We start from the raw sequence: 19,863 nt of genomic DNA on the forward strand, positions 1-19,863 counted from the left end.
ATTCCTTCCACAGGCTTGGGGCTACTGTTTTCTTATTTCTGGTATCTGCCCCCCTGGTGGATGAGGCTGGGCTAGAGGCTTATGTAGGTTTCCTGGCAGGAGGGGTTGTGCCTGCCCACTGCTGGGTGAAGCTTGGCCTGGACCTCTGGTGGGTAGGGCTGTGTCTAGAGACACTTGTGGCTTAGGAAGTCTGCTGATAGGTGGGGCTGTGTTCCCACCCAGTATGCTGTTTGGCCTGAGGCTTCCTTTCAGGCTGTAGAGTGGGGCTAGGTCTTGGTGTTATTGATCCAATTAAGATGTCAGCCTCCGGGGAAGCTCATATAGATGCACACTCCCGGAATGTCTGCCACCAGCTTCTACGTCCCCTGGGTGAGCTGCAGCAGTCCCATGTGTCCCCAGGAGACCTTCCAAAACCAGCAAGCAAGTCTGGCCCAGGTTCCTATGCAATCACTGTCTCTTCCCCTGGTCCTGGTGCACACGAGATCCCATGCACACCTCCCAAGAGAGTTAAGTCTCTGTTTTTCCCAGTCCTGTGGGGCTCCTGAAGTTAAGCCCCACTGGCCTTCAAAACCAGATGTCCTGGGGTCTCCTCCCCCTACTGCTGGAACCCTGGTCTGGGGAGCATGACGTGGGGCTCAGAACTCTCACTCTTGTGGGAGCGCCTTTGTGACTTCATTGCTCTTCAGCTTGTGGATTGCCCACTCAGGGGGTATGGGGCCCGACTATATCTTGAGTGCACCCCTCCTACCTTCCTGCTGTGGTTCTGTCTCAGTGTTTCCAGCTGAAGCAGATCTTTTTTGCTAGGCACCAGTCTTTTTTCTTGATGGCTGTTCAGAAGTCAGCTGTGGTTTTGTTGTTGTTGCCAGGAGAGGCGAGTTCATGGTCCTACTACTCCACCATATTGATTCAATTCTATTTCATTCCTTTTTATGGCTGAGTCCATTGTGTGTGTGTGTGTGTGTGTGTGTGTGTGTGTACATATATATACACACACACACACCATGTCTTCTTTATTCAGTCATCTGTCGATGGGCATTTAGGTTGCTTCCATGTCTGGCTATTATAAATAGTACTGCTATAAACATTGGGGTGCATATATCTTCTCAAATTATAGTTTTCTTTGGATATATGCCAGGAGTGGGATTGCTGGATCATATGGTAAGTCTATTTTTAGGTTTTTGAATAACATCCATACTGTTCTCCATAGTGGCTGCATGAACTTACATTCCCAACAGTATAGGAGGGTTCCCTTTTCTCCACACTCTCTCCAGCATTTACCATTTGTGGACTTTTTAATGATGGCCATTCTGACCAGTGTGAGGTGATAACTCATTGTAGTTTTGAGCTACATTTCTCTATTAGCAACATTAAACACCTTTTCATGTGATGTGCCTGTTGGCCTCTGTGTGTCTTCTTCAGAGAAATGTCTCTTTAGATCTTCTGCCCATTTTTTGATTGGGTTGTTAGTTTTCTTTTCTTATATTTAGCTGTATGAGCTGTGTGTATATAGTCTGGAGATTAAGCCCTTGTCCCTAATTATCTTTATGTGCTACCCTCATTTAAGTGAGAATATTTGAGGGAAAGGTCTGAGACTTTGTTTTGTGTCAGGGGATGTAATATAATTTAGGCTCTAAAACTGACTCACTGAGTACTGTGTAGCAGACTACAGAAGTAGTCCTAACACATCTCATCAGGCTAATTTTTAAACCAAAAGGCCACAATCAATATACAGTACCTGCCTTGAAAAAAGAGACTGGCTTATTTCTCTCTGGCACTATGAGAGGTACATGGTCAGTTTGGAGAAAGGATACCTGAAATAAATTGCAGGCCGTTTTGGGGACAGAAGGAAAATATACTGGACATGGGAAGAGGACCCCGATCATGATGGCAAGGCGTCCTCTTTCCAGTGAATAGGTCAACTCAGGAAACCAAATTAAAGGTCAGCAGGTTGCCTGGTAAATCTTCTGTCTTAGGAAAAAAAAAGTGAGTGACAGGCTTTACTAGAGGCATCATTCAAGCCAGGCTAGAATCTCTAGAAATAATCTCTTCCTACCCTAGGGGACAAATCTGTCCAGACAACTGGAATCCTAAAGCAGAGAAGTAATAGAAAGCAGCCTGGCAACATTTCTCTACTCACTGGATGACAATAAGAAAAATAAATAAATTGCTATAAAAGATTTTCATTGCATCCCAAGGGCATAAAAAATACCCTCACTCATGACGACTTGTGAAATAAATAAAAAGTCAGAACCTTGATAAATTCTGATTTCCTAACTGATCTTTCTTAGGCTTTGTTTTTATAAGCTCATCTGAAAAAGACTTTTATAAACATCTGTTTGCATCTTACCCATTGTCCCCAAAGTGGCTAAAACATGTCACAGTCTCCATAATGAGGCTGTCTATAGACTTTAAAAAGTATAATAAGATCTTGATGCTGAAGTCTTTGGAATATGAGCCTTATAATATCAAATAAATATAAACAATGTTAAGCTTTTACTCTGTCAGGTACCATTCTGGTCCTTTAATGTTATTGCCCTGTTTGGTTCTTGTAACTATCATATTAGGTAAGTCTTTAAATATTATTTTCACGTTCACAAAGGCAAAATAAGTTAAGGAAAACATTGTTATTAAGTAATAGAACAAAGATTTGAACCCATATGGTCATACACTGAGACCTTTGTAATACAAAATTGTGAAGAACCATTAGAGGTAGAAACCACTTTTTGCTGGAGGACTGTGGACTGATTGTGTGTGTGTGTGTGTGTGTTTCTATCAAAAGATTAATATGGGCCAGGTGCTAAATTATTTCATTTAATTCTGTTAACACCCTACAATGTAAGTACTATTATCCTTATTTTGCAGATGAGGAAACATGTTTAAGAGGAATCATTTTAGAAATACATATATATGAGGGTGGCCCATTTTATTAGAAAAACTGTCTAGTCATCTACATTAATAAGTTGAAAGACTACATATACCAGTTAGCTTTACTTTATTCCATCATCATCATTTGTTGCACTGGTACAAATGGTGGTGAGAAAAAGAATAGTAATGCTTTGTGCCAAGACTCTCCTCTCCAATCCCACAGCACCTGCGTTCATCAGGAAGGATAACCCAGTATGCAAGTCTTGTTGAAAATGGGTCAGTATTTTCCACCATCAAAGGACAGACTTTATTTTCAATTTGTCATTTGTAAGTAACGTTGCTACAAAGCAACTTTTGAGTCTCATTTGGTTTTTACCATTGAAGTCAGACTCTCCGGATGACGTCATGACATACTTCCTTATCACTGAATTTTTACCCATCTTTTGGGAGAGGCAATGTCTACCTTTCCTTCTCAAGACTAGAACTTTTAGAATTTAGAATCTAAGATTCATGAAATACTTTTATAAATGACAACAGTATAGGAAGACAGATTTACTTGTGCTCTAAAACTAGTCTACTTGAAAGCCATTACTTTCTGACCAGGGAACGTTCTGTGGCCCTTTTTTAAACAGGGTAGAGAATGGTACCTTTTTTCCCTTTCGTCATCATGTACTTAGTGATGGTATAATCAACAGTGAATTAATGCAGATGATTGAATCCTAAACTGCTCTTTAAATTGAGAACAGTGTGTCCTTTTTATCTGAAGGCTGAAACTTTTACAGCCTGCCTAGGTTGTTTTCCTAGTTTACCAAGTTAATCATCCTCAATGCAAAAATTTAGACATGAAAAAATTTAAAAGAAAAATACCATGCTCCCACCATTCAGAGATAAGCACTGTTTTTATTGGTGGATAGCCTTCGAAACTTCTAAAAATGCTATATATTTTTTCAAAATAAGAATATGCTATATACTCTTTTGTAACTTGCCTTTTCACTTTGTAATGTGGACCTCTTTCTGTCAAGCACATACAGATTTATATGAGAATTTAGAATTGCTGCATTATATCCTCGTACATGTGAGTCCCATCCTCTCTTTTCCTAATCCCATGATGGACAGATAGACTTTTTACCATTTTCACTAGAATAAACAATGTAGCAAAGAACATCGATGTACAGCCATCCATATTTATACATTTGCCTGATAATGTGAGGACTGGCTTTATTCCAGTAGACTTAAATATCAGGAGAGGCTCTTTCAGACTTCTTGTATGAGGGCTGAATTGCTAGTTAGTAGTCATTTTTTATCATCTAAAGGCCCAGCCAGCACTCGGGTTGGGCATAGATTGCCTTAGAAACTAAAATTACAAAGGCGCTTCTGTCAGTTATGAATATGACATTGAGAGGCTGTGTTTTAACTCAGTCCTAATTGCTCGTATTTAAAACAACTGCTGACTGGCTTCTACCTTAAGGGACCGTTTATATTTTCAAACAATGGCACTGGCAGCTGCTAAAGTATCTGGGATATTAACCATACAGGTTGCTTTTGTCCATACAACTGGTTAAGTAATTAAGCACAGGCTAGCGTGGGGAACGCTGCTAATGGAAAGCACCTGTTTATAGTCTTGCACGTTGTAAGTTGTAGCTTAATAGCATCCCTCCTCAGAATCATAGCCGGTGGGATATTTCTGTGAGCCTGTCCTTTGGGAAACGGCAGCATCATGCAGGGGAGAGCCTACCATTTCTGCCTTGCTGAGAAGCCAGCGAGTTTACGTAACCCCCGAGGACCCAGGGCTGCAGGAGCCGGGGAGCTGGGCTGACTATTCTCAAACTGCCCTCATCAGCAAGAATTAGGTAGCCCAGACCCAAGAGAGAGGTTGCACATGTTAAAAAAAAACAAAAAGAATAGCTATATAGTCTTAGAGTGATTTAGACACAAAAGCAGATGACGGGTAAACATATTCTAGGTCAGAATATCGGCAACAAAGCTCAGGCAGATTGCAAACCACTGCCACAGGAAATGACAGAGGATTGTCCATCATGTGATCAAAGTCAGAGAAAATGGCTGAAGCTGAACATTCTTAGTCACAGGGCTCTATGTCGCATGTGGAGTAGAAAGGCACAGAGATGACAGGTGGTAGGAATGAATTGACCCTGTATCCGCCTTGTCGTTTAACAGCTAGTGTATCTGCATCAACCCAAATGGTTGCTCAGGCTCTTATCTTGCCAACTACTCTTGGCCCAGGTCGCAGCAATCTATGTTTGCCTTGATCAACAACAGAACCTAACCAGACGATTCCAGAACACCTCGTTTCCTCTGGGCGTTTTGGTTTCCTCCCTCCTCTCCCCACCCAGATTTTTTTGTTTGCTTGTTTTGAAACAGGACTGCTGTCTTCTCTGCAAATCATTCAGGATTGTTTTTTTTTAATGTCAGTAAAATAAACATCACAGGTTTATGGAAACAGCTATCACTTCGAGTCTGACCAGTTCCGTGCATTTCCTTTCATTATTTTTCTCCTTTCCCTAGAAAAAAAGGTTAAACATATATAGAGATTCTGCTTCTCCCTTTATACATCCGTTGCTTTTCATGCCCCCCACATAGGAAAAATGTGGTAATTAAACAGTCAGCCATGTAAGGAACTGGTACTCACTTTTTCTAATCAAAACTTAACTGCTGTATTTCTATTTATTCTTCTTGAAATCCCACTTATCTTTTAAGGACTAATTGGGATGAATTTTTCCCTGACCCCCAACTCCTGCACTCAAGGGATATGATTTTTTTCTTCCCTGAACCTCCAATGCACTTTGACTTTCAGAGATGCTGTAAGAGACATATAGTTAGTTTCGTTATAGTTTATACATATATCCTTTCCTCCCTAATAACTTACCAGGGTGCCTATTATGTTACTCTGCAGACAGTTTATTCAGTTTATTTATTTAAAAATTTGTGGGTGGATGAAAGGAAGGGAGGGAAGGAGTGTTTTCTTCCCTTTCCCTATATTAATGGCAAATTATATTCCCTGTGTGTACACAGTGTAGTGGAAGGGGAACTGCAGACCCGGTTCCTGATTCACTGCTAATGATTGGATGATTGCTTAATCAAAAGACAGTTTTTGAGAAACCGCGGTGTGTAATACCCTGTGATGGACAGCCGAGCGGCTCTGTTACAGTTTGTGTGGTTGCTCAGTAGCAGGTAGCATTTGCTCTTCCATGTAAGTTTCTCATATACGATATACCTGGGAGCTTTTCTGACTGTTTTCTGACATTATTCACATTTTTCTTTGTCGTCCTTCCCCATGTTTTCCAGATATGCAGGCATCATCATTAGACTTTCAGCCCCAGAGAAAATTTGTCTTAGGGCCCAAGTGCATTTCCCAGTAAAGAAGTACATATAATGCTTGGCTAATAAACAAAACCAAGGACATTTGAAAAAAATCTATTCACTAGCTTTGACACTGAGTCCAAAGATAATCAATAGGCAAGGCCTGTGGCAGTTGAAATACTGAATATACTGATTTTATTTTTTCTGTGCCATACTTTCTAAAACCCCTTGAAACGCTCAAGTTATCAATTAGGCAAATACTAGTCAGTCATTTAAAAATCCCAAGAGGTTGTACATTTTATGAAAATGTTTATGATAGATAAAGGTAAGTATTGCATATTTTCTACATTTGTAGCTGAATATGGATTAAGTTTTTAATGCCTTGAAGTAATAATAATATTGTACTGTGCAGTTTTCTTTTTATCACATATTTCAATCTTCCTAAAGTTGCTATAATTGAGTTTGTTTGATAATGTACCTTTATATTACTATGAGACTTGATAGTTTACAAAATATGAGGCTCATAAAAGAGATAGAGAGTAGAGTTAGTACCTGGCAGGGAGGATAAGAAGAAAGTGAAATATAGAAAAGTGATTTAATCTCACTACTGCAGTTTTGTAAAATATAATTTGTTTTTCTCCTAGCACAGCAGAGTTTCATGCTGATAACAAGCTACTGAATTAATAAATCCATTGCAACTATTGAGACTTTTCCTTTAATAACATAACAAATGCTGAGCATTAAGAGAAAAGGAAAGGCATTCTTTGTACAGATGTTATTACCTCTAGCAGATCCACATCCCTAAGCATAGGGAAAACACCATCATACCCTCAGCAATATCCATGTGAAAATAATTTGTGCATCTCAATTAGGATACTGTACTTGCCACACAAAAGCACGCTGTTTCCTGGAACACGTTTGCTTATTTTCCAATTGGAAAGATACTTAGGAGTCTATTTTGTTATCATTACATGTGCTTAACTCCAATTACAGTTAATGGGAGTTGTGTGTCTATAATCACAGTAGCCTCTGAACTTCTTGAACATTATTGCTTTCCATTACCATCCTCGTTAAAATAACTTTCATCTCTTCTGCTAACCTGAACTACCATGGTGATCTGGGTTTCTGTTTTCTTTGCATTGATTTATTTGCCTGTAATGAAGGCTATAGATGATTACATAACATGGCCTGTTTCTAGTTCTAAGAACATTACAATGTCATTGAGATTAGAATAGGGTTAGAACTGTTTAATTAAGTAGAGGCAATTGATTGGCTTCTAGACATGCATTTTTGCACAGCACCTTATGTATACAATTCTGTTGGAATAAAATCATTTGATATACTTTAAAACCTGTGGTATCTAGTGGAAACTAAATTTGTAAAACATGAGAAAATAAGGTTTACAAACCAGAAGCACTAGACTTTATCGACAACAGAACTATATATTTAGGTCCAATTATTCAAAACTTTGACAAGGCAAAAATAATAAGTGTATTCTAAAATCTCAAAGTACAATGGGTGATGCTCTCTTTTCCTTAGTGCTGGCCTCTGCTGTATTTCCAAAAGAAAAGTGGTCAACCAGCAGAAAAAAAGTGATCAGAAGACAGGGAAAGAGGCTTGTTATGTCTTTAAGAAAACGAGGAACCTGAGGAGAACTCCTAAAAACATTAGACTTTAGGTTCACTTGACTCATTGATACTCAACACAGACATCTGCCTAGCCTTACTAGTGTAGCCTAGTCAGTACCCATTGAGTTTGTTTGTCAAGTTGTATTGGTTTCAAGATGTTTTGTGGTTATAGCATGAAGTTGCCTTCTAAAATGTGCCCTAAAAATACATGTTGAAAATGAAAATATAAATTATTCCACTGGGAATTAAAATATATTATGAGACTAAAATAATGAAATCAGAAATCATTGGTAAAAAGAATAGTTGGAAAAATACTTAAGTCAATGGAACAGAAATGTACCCTAGTACAGATAATTTAATATATGATAAAGAGGTATCATAAATCAGGGTAGAAATTCATGATTATTCAACAAATGGTTCCATAACAACCCATTTCCTCTTTGCAAGGAAAAAAAAAAAAGCACTGTGGAAACTTACCTGATGTTGTACAACAAAATTAATTCTAGATCATTTAAATAAATTTTAGAAAAAGTCAAACCTTAAAGAACAAGAAGCTATTTATCAAATGTCTCTGGCTAAAGACTTCCTAAGCTTTAAAAAAAGGATATGTATATGTATCTGAATCACTTTGCTGTACACCAGAAACTAACACAACATTGTAAATTACTACAATTAAAAAAAAAAAAGAAACAGATCACAGTGAAAAAACTGATCAATTTAGCTACATAAAAATAATAAAAATGAAACCATATGTTCCTAAAAGCCCACAACACAAACCAAATGAACAGGCAATCAACAAACTAAGGAAAATATTTCTAATAAATACTTCAATTAGTTACTATCTTTAATATGTAGAGTTCAAAATAAAAGCAAAAACCAAAACCTAAAACCCTAATAGATTAATGCACAAGGGACATGATCAGCATTTAAAGGAAGAAATATAAATGGATAATAACATGAACATTTCCACTTCACTAGGGTTTGAAAAAAGGCAAAAAGCGAATCAGATGCCATTAGTCACTTTTCATATTAGCATTTTTTAAAAGATTAATACCCGACAGTGAGATAAGACAAATTCATACACTTACTGCCAATTGGATATAAATTAATACTACTATTCTGGAATACAATTTGGACTTAATTTTGCATACTTAACAATGCCACTTCTACATATGATGTATATAATAAGATAGATATAAACTATATGGATGTTCACTGCAAGGCTTTTTACAATAGAAAAAACAATGAGCAACCTAAATGTCCAGCTGTAGAGAAATGGTTAACCAAATTGTGGTCTATTTATATAATATAAAAAGAAGCGTGCATAGCCATTAAAAAGCATGTTTTCAATATCATGTTTCAGAAGTTTAATGACATGGAAAATTTCTACAATAAAATGTTAAATGAAAAAGTAGAACACCAAATTGCATCTATAGCTCACTTTTTTTTTTTTTTGAAGATACTATCCTGGTAAGTGAAGAGAATGAATCTGGTCAACTAATTTAGCAATACACTGTCCTCCACCAAGAGATTAAGCCCAGGTCTAATTCAGTTGCCACCTTCCTTCCAGTCATTTCTAGTGAGTGAGAAACTTATCAACTCAAGGTCCCCAAAAGCACAGAAAAACAAAACAATTTGGAATCATGGGACAAAAGGGTAAAAAGATGTAAGTTCATATGAGATGATTTCAGTATAACAGTCTAAAATTATCTTTCTTTCATCAGTGTTTGGAATGCAAATAGCTACGCAATAGACATTTCCAAAAGCAATCTAAAGTTTCCTTGGTTTTCTTAGCCTGAGCTGCACAAACCTAGTCCTCTGTTTTGCTCTTTTTGCTGGAAACAATGTCTCTCCATTGAAGGTCAATCTTCCACACCATCATTTTTGAAGAGCTTTGGCGAAAAGAAAGCTCACAGTAAATTACAGAAGGTTTCTTTTACTTTGTTTTCTAGCCAGCTCATTTGCATCAAAATGGGATATTTTGTAGCACAATGTGCTGTATATGCCAGGCACACTTATTTTATGTTACCCTGCTGGGAGGGTATAGCTGCTGTGTATTAGGTCAACATTGCTACATCTAACGTGCCTGTGAAGCACCAGGAAGGAAGCCGTTCTTCCATAGACAACAGATGGATACCTAACCTGGGGGGAAATGAATAATGGACATGGTCTTTTTATCACAGGTTTGCAATCACAACTTGACCTACTCATGCAATATACAACATACAGCCCCGTGTTCTTGGAGTACACTTACTTTGTTAGAGGAGGAATTGAACATTCCCAGGCTACATACTACAGCCTTGAGTCCTTCAGTCTAGCTCACATCACATATTCTGTAAGCTTTATCTATGATATGCTTATTCCTCAGTTACTTCACTTGACAAAGTTTTCAGTTGGAAGGAAATTAGCGATGTAGATTTAGCTCTGGATCTGAAATTTTGTGACATTCAGGTATTTCATGGATGCTGTGCTTTGTACGTAGTTGCTGAATAAATGATTGCATGAATGAATTTTAGAGCAATACAATAACAGGTTTAATCTATTCACTGCAGGACTCAGTTGGGAAGGTTTTGAGATGAATGCCAAATCAATTTATGCTCCGAAAAAGCATAAAGCGTCTTGCTCTTATGACAGTGGGGAAAGCCTTGCAGTGGCTTGAGCTGGTTAACCTGATAGTCAGAATGTGCAGAAGCATGTTAAAGCTGGACCATGTATTTCTATTCTCTTTTTTTGTGACAGATTGGCATGTTGTTTTAGGTTTGGACCCCCCCCCCGCCTTCCTCCAAAAACTGCACATTTTCATATAACTATGTCCCTGTCTTCAATTTCACACTATGACCAGGTCACTGTCTATAATACCAGAATCATTTCACCTTCACATGGGGCATATTTCTAAGACAAGCCTTCAGTGACCAAAGAGAGCCTGTTAGGATATGTATGCCCAACTGCAGTGGATTTGGAGGGTACAACTTGGGACTGACATCTCAGACTTTCTTAGACCATGAGGATATATTAGACTCTCTAGGCTTTCTTATTCACCGTGTTACTTCATGCATTCAGAAAATGGAAAAAGAGGAAGATTATGACAAATCATGTTCCCTCAACCTCTAATGAAATATATTTTCCTGTATCTCATTGCACAATATCTCCAACAAGTAGACACACATAGATGGATGCCTCCCTCCATCTTCTTCTCTTTAATTTCCAAAAACACAACAAGGCAGATTGGAAAGGGAAGCTACTACTTGTTAACAAAGCCCTCCACATTATCTCAGGGAAACACATATATTTTAAACTATTGACTTTTTGGAGGAGAGACTCCTATTTTTTTTTCCAACTAAACTATTCTAGTATCAGTAGTGTTGGGAGAATAAGACTGTTTAGAAAAGTGCATCTGCTTCAGTTGGGTCTCCTGGAGCTCTCAAAGCATATCACCTGGGCACCTGCCTCCTCCACCTATGTTTCCAAATAGGAAATGCAGCCAGTCTCACAATCACCCAAATTACTCCATCACCACCTAGAGATTATCATATTGAGTGAAGTAAGTCAGACAGAGAAAGACAAATATGATATGATATCACTTATATGTGGAATCTGAAAAAAAAAATGATACAAATGAACTTATTTACAAAACAGAAAAAGATGCACAGGCATAGAAAACAAACAATGGTCACCAAAGGGGAAAGGGCAAGGAGGGATAAATTAGGGGGTGGGGATTAACAGACACACATTACTATATATAAACTAGATAAAAAAACAAGGACCTACTGTATAGCACAGGGGACTATATTCAATTTCTTATAATAACATAATGGAAAAGAATCTGAAAAGAGAAAATATATATGTATGTATATGGATAACTGAATCACTTTGCTGTACACCTGAAACTAACATTGTAAATCAACTATACTTCAATAAAAATTTTTAAAAAATTACTCCATCACCTCTGACAGCAGCAATATCTAGTATTTGCTCTTTTCTTATAAATTTGATGCCAACTGTGTCCTAACCTTACGAGGATCAGACCACTGATTTTTACCCATCTGCATTTAATACAAATACAGAAATTGTATTTTTAAACATTCAATGATTCTCAGTTTCTGCCTCAAAGAAGGCATGAATCCAAGGATGAAAAGTTGCTATCATTAGATTGCAAGCTATTAGAATGTGATGAGAGGTGAATATTTATTTTCATATATAGTCATATAATATATACATATATTATCTTTTCAATTGCACTTCTGGCCTGATCCGTACAAGTCTGAAGTATAAATATGTATTTTGTATTTTGTACCTAAAATAGTTTTGACACAAATGCAGAGAATAGTAAATGAATCACAAAAAATCCAGAACAGTCATTGCTGCCATTGTTTCTAATGGCATTTTTCTCATAAATAAGGTTGTAGGTTGACATTTCAAAAATACAAGTCGTTACCTTTACAGAATTGCTTCTTCTTATAACTATCTCATGAACATAGGAACTAATTAGGTAATAAACATTTTTTAAGAGAAAGAGGGGAGGGAGAGAAGGAAAAAAGGGAGGAAATGTAGAAAAATTCTCTTGTGTATACCAAGAGCTGGATTTGGGCCCTGAACCAGTGTTTATGCTGCCTTCCAAAAGCCTCCATGTTTTTTTTTCTCAGTTCATTTTGCCTTGAAAGTTTATTTGCTCACTCCAGATGCTAGCAATAAGTTGCAGGTTGATGTGAATCCTCACACCACATTGTTGATTGCTGCAAGGCTAGGTTTCTGTGTGTGATACTTCCCTTGAATCCAGTGGGCAATGAGTGATGGTAGGAGGTACCAATAGCATTCCTGGAGTGAATGTGGATGCAAGCTGACCTTAGCGTGTAGGACCATCAAGGCACAAGGCTTTTTTTGAGCTGGGATAGTCCTCTGTGAATGGTACCATCATTCTCACATCTGAAAGCTTTAACACTGAATACTTAAATGCTAGCAATGCAATGGTAACTATCATAATCTCATTTATAAATGTTTTCTAAAAAGTCCCAAACCAACCTGTATGCAACCCAGTGACATCTAAGTAATATGTCCTTTATCTAGGAATGTTATCTTCACATTTTCAGCCGAATTTTGATGCATATCACAAACTAAGTAATGGATTTTTTAAAATGGTATCTTTAAAAAGATGCCCAAATAATCAATCACTCGGATATATCTCTGAATAAAGAAAATGTCTCTTTCTCACCTCTCAGTGATATTATTACATTATGAGGCACTTTAAGCCTTAAAGCTTATTATAAGCATTGTAAGCTGGTTGGCTCAGTGCATGCATACTGTGGTGTTAAATGAGGCCAAGATCACGGAGGCCAGTTAGCTTTGCTCTGTGTACTGACCAGACCACCAGGAATCAGTCTAGAAACACTAGCACAGATGAGTAAGGTCCCATGGCAAAACCTCAGCATTTGTCACAGTCCATCCTCCCAGTGGGACAGGCAGGATGTGTTCCTTGGGTATCACCATCTTAGGGAGGAAATGAGTAGGAGCTTGGGAGGCCCCAACATCTACCTTTGAATAAAGCAGGTGTGACATTTAGGCATTAACTTTGCATTATAAGCCCCCATCATACCACTGATTTGCTGTGTAACCTTCATCACTAAAGCAGAGATAATAGGATAGAATGAAATGGGCTTACCTCCCGGGGATGTTGTGTGAATTAGCAAATTAACGAGTGTAAAGTGTTAGCATTTATGTAAGTGCTGGTGGTTGTCATTATTTCTAGGGACCTGGTCTCATTCTAAATAGAGAATCTAAGTATATTATGCTTTTGACAGAAAGGGATTTTCACCCACATCCACTGCATTTAAGCTGAGCATAAAACAGAGGTGATAATAACATAGTAGTGATCATCACAATGCAGAGCTGTAAACCTTTTTCCTATTAAAGCTAAAACTATTTTCAGCAACTTTCAAAGCTTTTAAACTTTGCTTTCCAAGCTTTGTGCCAACAGTTCTCTCTACAGTGATTATTTTTCCTGTGACGGGTGAGGGGAATGGGATCTATTCATTATTCATTCCCATAATGACTATATAATGTATTGAATTTGTTTACATCATATACTCAGGCAAAGACTTGGTAGCTGGTTTGATTGCCACATACTGCAATCATTGTCAAAAATAAAAACTCTGTTTTGCTCTGCCCACGCTGGTGTCCTCTAGAGGTAGCCAATATACAGATTGAAAACTCATGGGGAATTGAAGTGCTTTCCAACAAAAGGCACTGCACACAGATCCTTTCAATTTAACATCTTTACCAAGGAGTTCTGTTGTCGCCTGCTATTTCCAAGGGGACTGTGCTTGAGAGAATTCTTCCATTTCTTTTATCACTCTGACTTCACTTACCAAGAAAAGTCATTTAATGCTGATTGCAAACTCTTGAACTCAGCCTGGGAGCTGCAGCGTGAACTCCTCAGATCTGGGCTCCTTGTTACTTATTTACATATTCATTTGAAATGAGTTTTCAGGACTATTTGAAAACCTGACATTGTGTAATAGCTGGGATCTGAAGCTCACGATGTTTTTGGTTCTTTTTCTCTTTGTCTTACAGATAACAGAAGAGCACCTTTGGAAAGGTCACGCTCTCGCCACAATGGAGCTATCTCATCTAAGTGATGCCTGATGCCAAAGAACATGAAGATATTTAAGTAAACAAAATCATACACTTTGAGAAGAACAAAGAACAAAACATGTGCTCAAGGGATGGAGAGGAAATAAGTGCATTTCTGCAAATATCAAGCTAGGCTGGATGAAATAGCATGCATTTGTAAAGCTATTGCAAGACTCCTCCCACAGCTATACTAACATGAACACAATTATCAGGATTCTAAAACGTGTGTTCCATTTTAGTGCAAAGATGTGTGTTATTAGTTATTGTGTGTGGCCTGACAGTGATGATGGAACGTGTAAGAAATAGAAGAGTTCTCAGGCTTTCAAAACCATTCAGCCTGTCAGAAATGTATAATGTTACTCAAATTTGAAGTCACCTTCTCCCACCCCCCACCAAAAAAAGGAAGAAAAGAGAACGTAAAGGACAGAAAGAAATTAGTCCATGTCTGCTTCTGATTGCTGTTACATAGAAAAGGAAAAGGCCAGTGAAAATGTGTGTGTTAACGGTCTGGAGAGACGCTGATCCTGCACACTCTGTAAGAGAAGCCATTTTTGGAAACTCAGAAAAAGTACTGCTTCACCCCCGTCACGTTCTTTAGAATCTTATCTCAAGTGAAAGTTGATGGATTCATCTGCTTTGGCTGAAATTAAACTTATCATTAATCTAGAGTTTCAGCGTGATATTGCAGGCACTTATCACTGCTAAAAATAAACCAAAGTTTAACAGAGGCAGTTAGAGAAAGTGATTGAAACTTTATTTAAAGAGGTATTTTCTAATTATGCACATAGATCTACTTTCTACAAATACTTTATATGGCTATTTTTGAGAAAAACCTGACATCTTAATGTTTCTGATAGGGATGAACCTGCAAATTCTATTCCCTTTATTTAGATTTTTAAAGGTAAATATTGATTCCTATCCTCCATGGTTTATTTCTTCTCTCTATTGCTTCTTTCTCACACGACCCCCTTGAAGGCAAGGAATAGAGTTCTAGGAGATCTGAGAGGAAAAAGATTTCTCTCTGCAGGAGGCAGCAGAAAACTGTCTGAAAGGTCAATTGTTTTATCTGCCTTCCTACTCCCCTTTCCAATTCTGCCTTGATGGTCTGAAGAAGAAAAAGAAATTACATGTATGTATCTGTATATATGTGTATATATTTATATCTCCTGCTACAATGATTCCACATTCCCAGTGACTAAGTGAACTTCTCAATCATCATCATACTTACTTACTTTATACTAACAAATTAAAATGATGCTGCCAAAACAACTCCAGGAGGAAAACACAGGCTCTCCATTTTTCTTAAATAGACGAGGGAGGAAAAGTTGTACTTAACTTGTCTGTGATTTTTCAATATGCATTGAAGTAATGTCGTATAACTTCTCCGGAGTGCAATTTTAAGGCTAATCCATGCAGGTGATTGTGATGATTGTAAACAATTTCTTATATGTATAGTTCTTATATAGAAAATCCTATTTCTACTCCTCCAGAGCACATTATAGACATTCAGAAGAACAAACGACTAGCTTGGCAAGTCACCACCTGAGATAATGCAAACAAGTGACCGATAGCTCACAGTTTCCTTTATATACATGTATAGTGATTCGAACTGCCGCCTTTTCCTCCAGTGCATTCTCACTTGGCTCTTATCCTTCACAAAGCTCTGAAGCTACTACAATAGAGAAATCAAAAAGAGTAACAGGATCTGAGATTTTACACTTTTATCCTATCTTAAGACACACACATTTAGCGCACGCACACACACACACAAACAAGTTCAAGGGATGTATCAATTTCACACACTGTTTTTTAACAATAACAGCAACAAAGCTTTAGGTTCTACTAATTTATGTAAATTCTTTATGGACTTTTATCTTCACAAAGGCTTTTCTGAAATCTTCATGGTATGGCTTCTTTGAGTCTTGTGCTAGAAAATGATATTTTGAAATACTAACCCTGACTTACATTTAGGGGCATTTGCCACACCATATTATCAAGCTGGTCAGGGTAGAAATACTGATGCATATCACCTTTTCCAGATGTGAACTTGCCTTATTTTTTAGTTTGTGGAAAAATAAAGAACTACTATTATGGATAAATTATATATTTGTATTTACAGTAATCCCACATGCTTTTCACAAACATTATGAGACCTTTCAGGGTCTTTTACAAAGTTCTGGTAACTGAATTAAAGGGTTTGATTCCCAGATTTATAATGGTCCTGCTCTAGCCGTTGGCAGTTTTGTTTTAGATTGAAAATTATCATCAAAAAAAAAAAAAAGGTACATGGTGACATTCTTATTATAGAACCAAATGCTACTAAAGTATTTTGTTGGGTTTATCACTGCCACATGTGAGAAGCACCAATTTAATGCAGATTTTCTTCAGAATGTTTTTTAAAACTGTTTACAAGTTGTATTAGTTTCCTTTGGCTGCTGTAACAAATTACCACACACTTGGGGACTTAAACACATTAGAAAGTCATTCCCTTGTGATTGTGGTGATCAGATGTCCAAAATCAAGGGTCATGCTCCCTCCAGAGGCTCTAGAGAAAATCTTCCCTTGCCTCTTCCAGCTGCTGGTGGCTGTTGGCACTCTTTGGGTTATAACCACATCTCTCTCTGCTCCGTCTTCTCATCCCCTTCCCTTCTGTGTGTCTAATTTCCCTATGCCTCTCTCATAAGGACGCTTCTGTTGGAATTTAGGGCCCACCTAGATAATCCAGGATCCTTTCATGTCAAGACCCTAAGCTTAATGACATCTGTAAGACCATTTTTCCAAATAAAATATCATTCACAGGTTCTTGGGATTAGGATGTGGATGTATCTTTTTGGAGGTGACCTTTAGCCCACTGGACCCCGCCAAATGTATGTCTGTCCCACATGCAAAATATATTCACCCTATCCCAACATTTCCAACAGTCTCATTCCTAAGTTTAAAATCTCATCCAAATCTCAGTTCAAAAGTCCTGAATTTCATCATCTTAATCATCTAAGTCAAGGATAAGTGAAAACCCTGGGGCAAAATTCCTTTCCATCTGTGAATCAGTGAAACAAGACAACAAATTATTTGCTTGCAAAATACAATGGTGGGACAGGCATATGATAATAGTTACAGACATTCCGATTACAAAAAGGAGAAAATGGAGCAAAGGAGTCACCTGTCCTGCTGATTTTCAGAATTCAGCCCAGTAGAACCCCCTTAGGTTTCAAGGCCTGACAATAATCCTCCTTGTCTCAGGGCTGCACCCTTCAGGCCTGCAGCTCTGGCCTCTTGGCCCATGGATGGAGTCTCTGCCTCTGAACCTGCAGCTCTGCCCTTGGGTTGATCCTTTCTATTGAAGGGTAGCGCCTGTCTGTAGCTTTATCATCCTGTTTCCTGCCTGAAAAATTTTGGTAGTCTGACAACCTTCTCTCATTTAGTCCTGTCTCTGCCCCTTTCAGGCCAAGCTGGAACTGTTTCTGCTGGTATAACCTTCTCAAAAACTTTGTGGGCTCCCCATGTATGTATCACATTGATTCAATAGTGAGACAAGAGAGTCCTCACAGATCTTTGCCAGATAACCCTATTTCTATTCCTGGTGTCTGTTGTGATGGTTGAATGGATCACTGAGTAAATGCCTGGTCGCTTCCACACTGGCCAAAGGTTGTCCAGACTTGACTTTATCTCTAGAGCACACTATCCTAACAGTGACTCTCCTCGTTTTAGCTTTTTTTTTCCCCAATCTGAATAGTCTCAGAATTTCCTGAATCATCAAGTGCTGCTTCCTTTCTGCTTAATAGTTCTTTCTTTAATTTATCTCTTTCCTCTTCTATTTTACTATAAGGTCAAGAAAAAAAACAAAAAAACTAGGCCATCCCTCCAACGCTTTGCTCTCAAATTTCCACCACTAAATATCCAAATTCATTGCTTACAGATTCTACTTTCCACACAACTGTTGGAAACAATTTGAATAAGCTTTACGCCACTTTATAACGAGGATCACCTTTCCTCTAGTTTCCAATAAACTTTTCCTCAGTTCCTTTTGAGCACTCACAGGAAACGCCCTTAGCATTCATATTCTTACCAACGGTCTGTTAAAGGCTCTATACTTTTTCTATCATAGTCATCAGAATTCTTCCAACCTCTACACATTATCTAATTCCAAAGCCACTTCCACATTTTTAGGTCTTTTTAATAGCAGCACCTGACTGCCTGATACCAAAATCTGTATTTTGTTCCTGTGGTAGCTGGAACAGATTACTCCAAATATGGTGGCTTAAAACAACAGAAATTTATTCTCCTACTGTTTAGGAGGCCAGAAGTCCTAAACTGAGGTCTTGGCAGGGCTGCACTCCCTCTGAAGGCTATCAGAGAAGGCCCACCAGTTTATCCATGATAATTTCCTCATCTCAAGATCCTTAACTTTAATTACATCTGTGAAGACCCTTCTTCAGAATAAGGTAACGTCACAGGTTCTGAGAATTAGGACATGGACGTATCTTTGGGGAGCCACCAGTCAGCTCACTACACTAGTCATTGCACATAAATGTACTTTTCACTTTTTAAAATGCATCCTTGGTGCTCAAGCCAAATTCAAGGTTGTCTCTAAAAGCTATTGTATGCACAGGCTACTGCATGCTTTGATGTTAAATGGCTGAACAGGCTATTCTAAAATTCAGTTGATACTTTTGTTACTATGGCCAATTAGCTTGAAAAAATAATTGGTTCCAGTTCTGAGCTCTGGTGTATCTCTTCTGCCCCTTTTATGGAGTCTTTGACCAAACGTCTTCTATGATTAATAATGTAGGTATAAAACTACCTCTGATACAGAAAGGTTCTTCACAAGTTTATTTTAGATATTGTGAATCCCTCAGCTGAAAGGAGAGATGACAGCAGAGCTTGTTTGAATGGATACTGAGGGAGGCTGTGCCCATACCAAGACACTCAGAAGAAGTATTTCAGTAGTAGCAGAACTGTGGATTCATGTTCTCATTTTGCCTCGGAATAAACACCTGTCTCTTTGCAGGACCAAGAATGACTTGCAATTTATCTGTCATGCATACTTACTTATTCAATAAAGTTAAGATTAAATTAAATGTTGTGCTGCCTATGACAATTAATATTAAGGATGAGTGAAATGGCACAAACTGAAGTATAAAGACGGGATGTAAGAACACTCTAGAAGGAGACGCTTCAACTTAACAGAAGTACAAAAGTATTTCTATAAGGACGTGGCTGGGTGGAAATCATGGGATATATTCAAAGACACACATATCTGTGGGAATCATAAGATTTTCTTTAAGTATTCTTTAGCACTTCTTGCCGGAGTAGTGGAGAGATGTTTGCACCACTTAAGAGTCTAGAAATGTCAGAAAAGTGATTTACATTCTCCAGAGAAACTTTCTACAGAAAAGCTTTTTTGGGGGGATTTTTGGGTGTTTTT

The 19,863-nt window shown here is 38.0% G+C and overlaps 1 protein-coding gene across 2 annotated transcripts in view; it reads left to right on the plus strand.

The window, feature by feature from the left end:
- The window catches only part of DIAPH2 (diaphanous related formin 2), a 784,101-nt gene extending 764,585 nt beyond the window's left edge, over nucleotides 1–19,516 (plus strand). For both annotated transcript variants that reach the window (XM_072956799.1, XM_072956800.1), the window contains one exon: nucleotides 14,379–19,516. In XM_072956799.1, coding sequence (XP_072812900.1) covers nucleotides 14,379–14,443 — 65 coding nt within the window. In that variant the 3' untranslated portion in view covers nucleotides 14,444–19,516. The remainder of the gene's footprint in view (nucleotides 1–14,378) is intronic.
- Nucleotides 19,517–19,863: the final 347 nt, after the last annotated feature.

The sequence above is a fragment of the Vicugna pacos genome, chromosome X, assembly GCF_048564905.1.
Source record: "Vicugna pacos chromosome X, VicPac4, whole genome shotgun sequence".
Taxonomy (NCBI): domain Eukaryota; kingdom Metazoa; phylum Chordata; class Mammalia; order Artiodactyla; family Camelidae; genus Vicugna; species Vicugna pacos.